This window comes from Brachionichthys hirsutus, chromosome 17, assembly GCF_040956055.1.
Source record: "Brachionichthys hirsutus isolate HB-005 chromosome 17, CSIRO-AGI_Bhir_v1, whole genome shotgun sequence".
Classification (NCBI taxonomy): Eukaryota; Metazoa; Chordata; class Actinopteri; order Lophiiformes; family Brachionichthyidae; genus Brachionichthys; species Brachionichthys hirsutus.
Window position 1 is genome coordinate 10,462,904 of NC_090913.1, and position 9,540 is coordinate 10,472,443.

The window sequence follows — 9,540 nt, forward strand, 5'->3', positions numbered from 1 at the left end:
GTTCACCGAAAGGTCTCATCTGGAAACTGGGAGAGACCGCGTCACGTGGTCCGACGTCATCATGTCATGTCAATTCACAGAATCACCAGCAGGTGGCGCAGAGTCGGAAGAGGCAGTTTTTGTCCCTAATCCTTTCCCGTATATAACTTTATTACCGACTTCTTCGAAACATCTTCGAACTCCAAAGTATTTCAAGTAGAAACTTGCAGAGATGAAATAGATAAAAATGTACAGTAAAATAAAGGCCATACGCATTATACAATGTCGGTTTTTTTTTAGGATCAAAACATTTCAACATTTCTAATGTTTAGAGGCAAACGGTTCGATGAATATTAGAATTATAATAAATAAGTGTGAAATAAGGTCAAATAAAATAAAAATACCATGCATTGTCACCCTGAAATCCCAGTAAGCATATCTTAACGGTTTATTTGTATCTAACAATAAATATCAGTCCGTGTAAAGCAATGTGGATTGTAATCTACCTTAAACATTAACCCACAGAGTTTATTCGCATATAATCTATTTCCAAGAATGAGAAATCATTCAACAATATTTTTTTTATAAATAAATGAAGCATGCAAAAACGAGATATAGGAAACGCAGGAATGTAAAGGTCCAGTGGTTAATTCTCTCTCTTGACATTTTATGGGTTGTATTATAGCTGAAATTCTGACACTATTGGTGCCTAAAGCTCGCCAGTCGTGAATCAAAATGGCAGAATTCAAAGCTTAATTCCTGCTCAGAATAATGAGGCGCAAGAGAGGGTGCGCAGGAACGCAGGGATAGAGTTTCTCCCGGTAAGAGATCTCTTTGACCTTCCTAGATTCGGTTTCTCTTGTTCGGTTACTCACTCACACGCAACACCTCGACACAGGAGAAATGACAATTTCACGGTCATCATGATTTATTTTTATTTCTAAAACCGGTAAAAAATACACTGATGGTGATCGCAGATTGTGAGCCGCTGCCCAGCGTCGTTGCGTTCCCTTCCTCGGGGCATCATCATGGTGGGTTCGTAAGATGCCTTCGCTGTGGAAACGGATAACGTTCTCTGTGGCCTCCGTGCTCAGCATCGGCTCGGTCGTCCTCTTGGTGATGGCCCTGTCCACAGAAAGGTGGGTCACTGGGCGGATCCTGTGTAAAACCGGCGCGGAGATAGTGAACGCGTCCCATCCAGAGCTGGAGCAGTTCATCGGTGACATTTACTACGGTTTGTTCCAGGGAGGGAAAACCAAGAGGTGTGGGCTCGGCAAAAGGCGCTCCGAAATATACAGTAAGAAGCCTTTAATAATGTTTCATCTTGAGGTTCATGTGAATTTATCAGTCTGAACATAAAAATCCATATTCTAAATATTATTATGATATTATCTTTTATTATTATTATTATTATATTATAGTTTCTGTTGTGGCTGAGTTGTTTTTAAGGAGAAAATAAGTCAAAATGTTTAAATACACCAAATATATCAGGCTCGGGTCTATTCTGGCCAAAAGCCCCGTCTCTCCCAACAGGTTCCATGGAAATCAGTTGTGCAGTCTGTGAGTAGTGCCGCTGACTAGAGCAAACAAATGTTAGACCTCATCCTTGATAAAGTATAGACATTGTTCTATTGATGTGTTGTAGCTTCCTCGCTTGTAACAGGCAGACGAAGAGACGTACGATCGACCTTCACATTGACGAGCAGTCCACTGTGTTTCAGCTTCCTCTGGTCACACACACTTTGGATGCAACCCACACAAACCCACTAATCGAGCTGATAACGTGGGGTTTATGCTTGTTTTCTGTCCCCCCCTCTGTCTGCGCAGTTTTCCCGAAGCTTGTTCGGACGTTGAACGGAGGTCTTCACATGATGGTGATCCTCTTCTTGCTGGTGGCCGCAGGGTTTGCATTGGTCAGTGTGTCTTTCTGCATTTACAATGCACGCAAGGTTCCTTACCAGAGCATCAAGGGACACAGAGGACTCTACCTGTGGAACGTCATTGCTGGTTTGTTTTGTACCTTCAAAATCCTCCTCAAATATTGATTTTATGTTGCATGCTTCATGTTGCCATCCTTATTTCTTCAATTGTACTTTGCCCAGCTATTTTTCTTACCTCTGTTTTTTTTGATTTGAGTACAGTACTGCAGTTTTCTTTGATTCCATTTCTTATGTTTCAGGGCATTACTTTCCCGCTCCAGTTTCCATCTCAGACGTTTCTTCTTCTCTGTTTCCAGCTCTTTTTGGCGCCCTGGCTGTGCTGTGTTTCCTGGCAGCCATGAAACACCACAGTCTAACCGAGCGGGTGGCCAACTATCGCGAGAACCTCTTTGTGCTCTTGGTCCTGGACGACAGCCTGGACTGGTCCTTCTGGCTGGGCGTCGGCAGTGTTGGGACTCACTTTGCCATCTGCGGGGTGGTGGCCATGAGCCGCATCAAACTACCTAAACCTGAGATCAAGAAACCTGAAGAACCCACTATCTCATCTCTGGACCTGCTCTACTGAGGGACCAGCCACGGAGCGTCATTAGAACATCACTTGTTCATTTGAGACAAGAGAAGAGAAGAGACAATCGGTCCTGTATAAATTCTGTCGATAGCTCTGCAGTATGTAAATATGTGTGTGGAGAAAGTCAATAAATTATTTGTTATGTGTTACTTTTAATTTGACTTGAATTCAAGACAGTTTATGAACTCCGCCCATGGATGAACAATGTTAGTTTTGATGTGCTAACTTGGAGCACTGATATAGGTGGGTCTGTATCATTTTATAGTTCATGGTGTCCACTGGCTGGAACGGTTGGAGGAAATTATCAGGTGTGCTATGTGATAAGAGAGTGTCGGTGTGGATGAAGGGAAATGTCTACAAGACAGCGATGAAGCCAGCCATCATGTATGGCTTAAAGTAGGGGATAACATCAAACAGCAATAACATCAAAAGAGAGCATATCTGGCAACCAAAAGTCAATAACATCAAAGCAAATGTACATCAATGGCCCATGGTTACATAAGAAAATAACAAACAGCTGTGTATGGGTTACAACTATTACTACAATTTACAATGCCCAAACATCCCTGGCGACTCCCTTTGAAGTTTTCCCCTGACAAGCAAGCTAAGCAAGCCATCATACAAGAGCTGCTCAATAATTTCGAGGACTTCCTCTGCATGCTTACACCTCAGATGGTACAGGAACTGTTGAGGCAGGTGAAAGAGGAAATAAACACAGAGGAGAGGCTTAGGGAAGTGACTGATTTGATCTTTGAGGCGGCTTTCTATGATTGTGAGAAGGCCAGGTCCTATGCCAACATATGCCACTGCCTTATGGATTTGAAAGTATCCAACCCAGACAAGCCTGGAATTTTTGTAGAGTTCCGCACTCTTCTGCTCGATCAATGCCAGAAAGAGTTAGAAAGGGTCACACATAAAGATGAATTGCTTGATAAGAAACAAAAAGAGTTTGATGCTGCCAGAAATGAAGAAGAGCGTGCTCGCCTTAAGGGAGGGCTGGAGGATGCAAGCAACAAGGTCTTCGGCCCCTCAATGGCCACCATATGTTTTATTGGTGAACTCTTCAATGTAAAAATATTGGAAGCCAAAGTCATTCACAATTGTGTTCGTGAACTATTCAATAATAATGATGAGGTGTCTCTACATTGTGTCGGCCAGCTGCTCGAACTGACTGGCAAAACCCTAGACGTTGATGACAAACCACAAATGGATAAGTACTTCGCCCAGTTGGCCGATGTCCTCAAAGACAGTAAAAGTGTCGAAATCCAATACATGCTGGAAAGTGCAATCAACTCAAGGCGTTTATGGACGGAACACACAGAGGGAGAGGACGAAGATCATTATCATTCAGTATTTGATTGTGGCTTGGATGTAAAGCAGGTAGAAAAGATGTCAAATGCCATTGTTGAAGAATACTTCCACACCAAAGACGTGAATCCGGTATTAAAATTTATTTACGAAGTCTACAAACGGGGCGACGTGTTTGTAAAGGAAGCTGTACGTATGACACTTTACCGCAGCACTGTGGCCAGGGAGCAAGTGGGTCTGCTGCTGCACCATCTTCGAAAGGAAAGGAAACTGTATCGAGACGATTATTACATAGGAGTAGAAGAGATCGTGAAGGCAGCAGAAGACATGGGCACAGATACACCTCTCTTTTGGCGTAACCTTGCTGAGCTCATTACCCCCGTGCTACATGAGCGGGGTATTGCCGTAGCAGAGCTCTTCAGGGTGATTTCAAAGCCTCGTATGCAACAGCTGCATGGTGACCTGCTGCTGATGAACATCCTATTACCGCTTTGCAATGAAATTCCACCTCAGAAGGCCAGTGCGATTTGGACAAAGGCTGGCCTGAACTGGGAGGGATTCTTTCCTGAGGGTCACGATTTCATCAAGGTTGTCAGTGACAAGAAAGTGTTGGATGGAGCTGCCAAATGGGAGAAGAGGCTTTGGAGCAGGTCAGGGAGCTGCCCAGGAACATCGTTATGATTCTGCTGTTTGCCATTTCTGGACTGTTGGTCCTCCCTCTCCGAGCACCAGTGTAAGGGATTTCTAACCCCTCTTCCGGTTCTTGTTCTCCATCGTGGGTGCGTAGTCCATGAGGAGAATATGGGTACAAAGAAAGCCTTCACTGATTTTAGTGCAGCACCTTTGCCCATTTGCTCTGTGGATTCTTTACTGGATTCCCATTAGAAGTAGAAGGATGGTCCTTGATGATGTCCACATCGTCGTAGAAGGGTCAAAAAATATCTGGAGCAGTTTGCCCGGTGGAGTCACCATCCAAAGAGGGCTGTTGATAAGTGCACGTGGCACCAGGACACCCTAGGCCGGTCAATGATCGACGTTGTTGTTGTGTCATCAGACCTCAGGCCACATGGCCCTGCCCCCCCCCCCCCCCCCCCCCCCTCTCTCTCTTCAAGACTGGCCTGAGGTCCGATGACACAACAACAAAGTGCTCCGATGGTTTTTTGACCCTTGTACGATGAGGACATCATCAAGGACTCATCCTTCTACGACTACAAATGGGAATCCAGTAGAGAATCCGTGATGGGATCTTGGATTCTGTATCACTTTGAAATTTTCAGTAAAAGCTATTTAATTTTAACATGAAAACCCCATTTCCTCAACAACTGAGAAGACCCACTAATCTGTTGGATCAGGTCAACAACAATCATCATCCTCACATCATTGTTGCAGACAATTGTCCACAATAGCCAGTGAGAGCAGTCGCACTGCAGGTGAGCTCCTGGCAAATCATCTCGATCACTGCTCTACAAGAGAAAGCAACATCTTCATCTAAAAACCATCCTAAAAAATAATGAACTATTTTGTGCTGATCTATGCGGCAACTTTACAGGGATTAATTTTCATAGAGTCCCAAGAAGTACATTTACCGAGGATATGGAACAAAATGAATTCACTCTTTTCCTGAAACCAAACTGGATGATTCTTGTAAAGACAGAGAGAGAGATTGAGATTAAGGGATCCACTGTCATGGGGGCGGGGCGTGCATCTATGTCAGATCAGACCTCAACTTCACTGCACTACCAGAACTAGGAATAGACACAGAGACTATGTTTGGGTAAAGATCATTTATCCCAGAGCTAAAACCACTGGTCACTGGCGCAGCATACAGACCCCCAGACCAAAATTTATTTTAGGATTTATTGGAGAAGCATGTGATAGGCTTAGGAAGCTTGGAGGTCATTCTGATAGGAGATTGTAACACCAATGTCCGGAAAGACACTTTCAAATCCTTCAGCAGCTTCTGTAATTTGCATGACTTTACCCATCTGATTCAGCAATTTACAAGGGTAAGCCCCACTTCTAGAACCATCATAGATCTAATCCTGGCATCGGACAAATCTAGAATCAAACAGTGGTGTCATTGAGTGCAATTTAAGTGATCACAACATGATCTTCTGCACTCGTAAAATGCATAGACCTGCAGCTCATTGTCACACCACAATAAACTGTAGAACTATGAAGCATTACTCTCCGGAAGCTCTAACAACAGCGCTGGAGGAAACTGACTGGTCTGATGCTTTAAACTCCGCCTCTATCGAGGGGACCTGGTCTTCCTTTAAATCTGCACTTCTGTCTGTAATGGATAAGATAGCACCCATAACAGCTGTTTGGGTCAGAGCCCGTACAGAACCTTGGATGAAGGGGGAAATATTGAATGCCATCAAGCTCAGAAACAAATGTTACTCTGAGTACAGAAAAACCAACAATGCGGAACTCTACTTGGAAAAAGCAGAAAACTACGCAATGTGGTTAACAAAATGATCAAAAATGGCAAAAAGAATTTCTTAAATGAGAACATTGAGGAAAACAAAAGCAAACGTGAAGTAGACTCGGGCAAATACTGCGGCATGGTCATGCTGGACCTCCAGAAGGCCTTTGACACCGTTAACCATTCAATTCTATTGAATAAGCTAAGGGCCAATTGGTTTTGATAGCACATCAGTAAACTGGATGTGCTATCAAAAAGGGACAAAACCAATTGGCCCTTAGTTTATTCAATAGAATTGAATGGTTAACGGTGTCAAGGCCTTCTGGAGGTCCAGCATGACCATGCCGCAGTATTTTCCCGTCTACTTCACGTTTGCTTTTGTTTTCCTCAATGTTGTCATTTAAGAAATTCTTTTTGCCATTTTTGATCATTTTGTTAACCACATTGCATAGTTTTCTGCTTTTTCCAAGTAGAGTTCCACATTGTTGGTTTTTCTGTACTCTTAACATTTGTTTCTGAGCCTGATGGCATTCAATATTTCCACCTTCATCCAAGGTTCTGTACGGGCTCTGACCAGAACAGCTGTTACGGGTGCTATCTTATCGATTACAGACAGAAATGCAGATTTAAAGGAAGACCAGGTCCCCTCGACAGAGGCGGAGTTTAAAGCATCGACCAGTCAGTTTCCTCCAGCGCTGTTGTTAGAGCTTCTGGAGAGTAATGCTTCATAGTTCTACAGTTTATTATGGCGTGACAAGGAGCTGCAGGTCTATGTATTTTACGAGTGCAGAAGATCATGTTGTGATCACTTAAATTGCACTCGATGACACCACTGTTTGATTCTAGATTTGACCGATGCCAGGATTAGATCTATGATGGTTCTAGAAGTGGGGCTTACCCTTGTAAATTGCTGAATCAGCTGGGTAAAGTTATGCAAATTACAGAAGCTGCTGAAGGATTTGAAAGTGTCTTTCCGGACATTGGTGTTACAATCTCCTATCAGAATGACCTCCAAGCTTCCTAAGCCTATCACATGCTTCTCCAATAAATCCTAAAATAAATTTTGGTCTGGGGGTCTGTATACTGTGCCAGTGACCAGTGGTTTTAGTTCTGGGATAAATGATCTTTATCCAAACAGACGGTCTATTCCTAGTTCTGGTAGTGCAGTGAAGTTGAGGTCTGATCTGACATAGATGCACGCCCCGCCCCCATGACAGTGTATCCCTTAATCTCAATCTATCTCTGTGTCTTTACAAGAATCATCCAGTTTGGTTTCAGGAAAATGTTAGGGATAAAGTCTCTAACATTGTGATATTAATTTTCAAACGCATCGAAATAAAGCAGGCAGAGTCAAGGATTCTTTTTCTCTCACGCAGCCAAGACCGACTGGTCTGGCGCGCTGCTCAATACCAACTTCCGTTCCGCTTTCCGGAACACCGTTTATTTATCACCTTCATAGCTCCACCTCTTGACCCAGTGACATCACAATACCTTTAGGGCGCAAACATTGCTGCCCACCAGATGGGACTGTTCTGCACCTAACAGTTACATTAAACAATTGAAAATAAGCAAATTGACTATCATTCCCTCCTGTATTTTCATTGTAAAACTGTAACATTCTTCTGGTTTCTACAAAACATTCAGTGTTAACTAAACATGCTTGAACTAAACTATCAGAAAACAATCACAGAACAAAATCAGTACAATCAAAATCAATACCTGAGTTATTACATTCATGATCTGACCTGAATCAGGGAGGAAGGCAAAAAACCCGTGGTTTGCAGATTCCATCTTCATATAGCATACATCTTTCAAACGGGAAAATTCCTTCCACAATCCAGCTGCACCTGCGATTATCTTAATGACCCCCAATTCAGGTATTTTAACAATCTTCCTAATACAATGTCAAACATCTCATTCATCGTCAACAAGGAAAACAAACATGAAAAAACATAAAATCAAATCAGTACAAAAACAATCAACATTCATTTCCACAATCTAAATGTTACCGTCTCAAACCCTTTATTCACAAATCCTACGTTAGCGCATTATGGATGTTTCTCCTAGTTTGAATTACTTTAATATTTTACCAGCATTATCTTTTCTATACTGAAATTTGAAAACAGTGACATGATTATTTTATCTTTATTGCTCTAAAGCTCTAAAGACGCCAACACCAAACACGCTCTGTAGATTCGCCCTCCTGTCGGGACAAAGAAAAACTTCGGCAGATCATTTGCTTTCTGGACATCGTTCAGAAAAAGTGTGCTTCATCTATTCACTCAACGCTTCCTCTTCACTTCTTCTCTTCACCAAATCGATGTACCGCATCCATGGCTTTTGGTTTCTTCCGTGCATTGGTCAAACCTCATCCTAGCCTTCTCTACACTAGCCTAGCGCTCTGATATACAGTGACATCTGATCTGCATGTTGTTTCACACCTTACCACCTGATTCACAAAATCACCATTATAACTACTTATTATCGCTACTGGAACAGCATTTAGTGATTCTACACATATATACAGCAAACAATTTTTTTTAGTATTATTTTTATTCTTCCAGAGTAATTATTGATTTAATTACTGCTGTGCAATCCCTCCTGTTTGAACTATGAAAGTATTCCATGGTTCAAACTTGCTTCCATTAGTAAATCTAGTCTACTCTATTAGCATTAGTCTAACTTGGTTTCTACAATGTCTCAAAATAGCTTCTACACTTACTTTAAGCAAACATCATATTCACAACATTTTATATACATCACTCAGTTTGGAATGAAATAAGTTCAAAAGAGTTTCCATGTGCCTCTCACCCTATGCTCGTCTGAGATGCTCCTATTGAGGGCGCCATGTGTTGGCTGGAAGGTTCAACACCTCCAGTCCGTCAGGCATCTCCTCTGCTGTTACTTGTCTGAGATGTTCCTTCGACCGTACAGCGCTTCCGTTGGCTGTCGTTTCTGCATCACAGCTTAGCAGTCTCTCCTGGTGTTCCTGGAGCTGTTATCGGCATTTACAACTCAGAACAAAACACATTTCTTTATTGACACACGATAAAATCTTTGAACCTCTTCCTTCCTTCATTTCACGTTACGACCTATTGAGAACCCATATGTTGACTGAGAGATTATCTGCTCCCAGTCCAGTCTGGGATCCCTCCTGTTAGGGTAGAAAAAGCATTAAATTTACATGTTATATTCACAAATGTCAAGTCCCCAATTCACGTCTGAATCGATTCATGTCTGTCTCTAGTCGTCTCATCTTCCTTCAGTCTGAAGTCAGTCTTTAACCTCCGCATCTGTCTTGTACCGTACAGTCAAAA

The 9,540-nt window shown here is 42.5% G+C and overlaps 1 protein-coding gene across 1 annotated transcript; it reads left to right on the forward strand.

Moving 5' to 3' along the window:
- The first annotated feature begins 1,023 nt into the window (after nucleotides 1–1,023).
- On the forward strand, nucleotides 1,024–2,484 carry clrn2 (clarin 2). The gene is made up of 3 exons (XM_068751422.1): nucleotides 1,024–1,276; nucleotides 1,807–1,986; nucleotides 2,216–2,484. The coding sequence occupies exons 1-3, from the start codon at nucleotides 1,024–1,026 to the stop codon at nucleotides 2,482–2,484; spliced, it is 702 nt and encodes a 233-aa protein (XP_068607523.1).
- The last annotated feature ends 7,056 nt before the right edge of the window (nucleotides 2,485–9,540 follow it).

Coding starts and splice junctions, on each gene's coding strand:
- clrn2 (XM_068751422.1), top strand. CDS start 1,024: ATGCCTTCGCTGTGGAAACGGATAACGTTCTCTGTGGCCTCCGTGCTC. Junction 1,277..1,806: donor AAGGCGCTCCGAAATATACA/GTAAGAAGCCTT, acceptor CTGTCTGCGCAG/TTTTCCCGAAGCTTGTTCGG. Junction 1,987..2,215: donor CCTGTGGAACGTCATTGCTG/GTTTGTTTTGTA, acceptor CTCTGTTTCCAG/CTCTTTTTGGCGCCCTGGCT.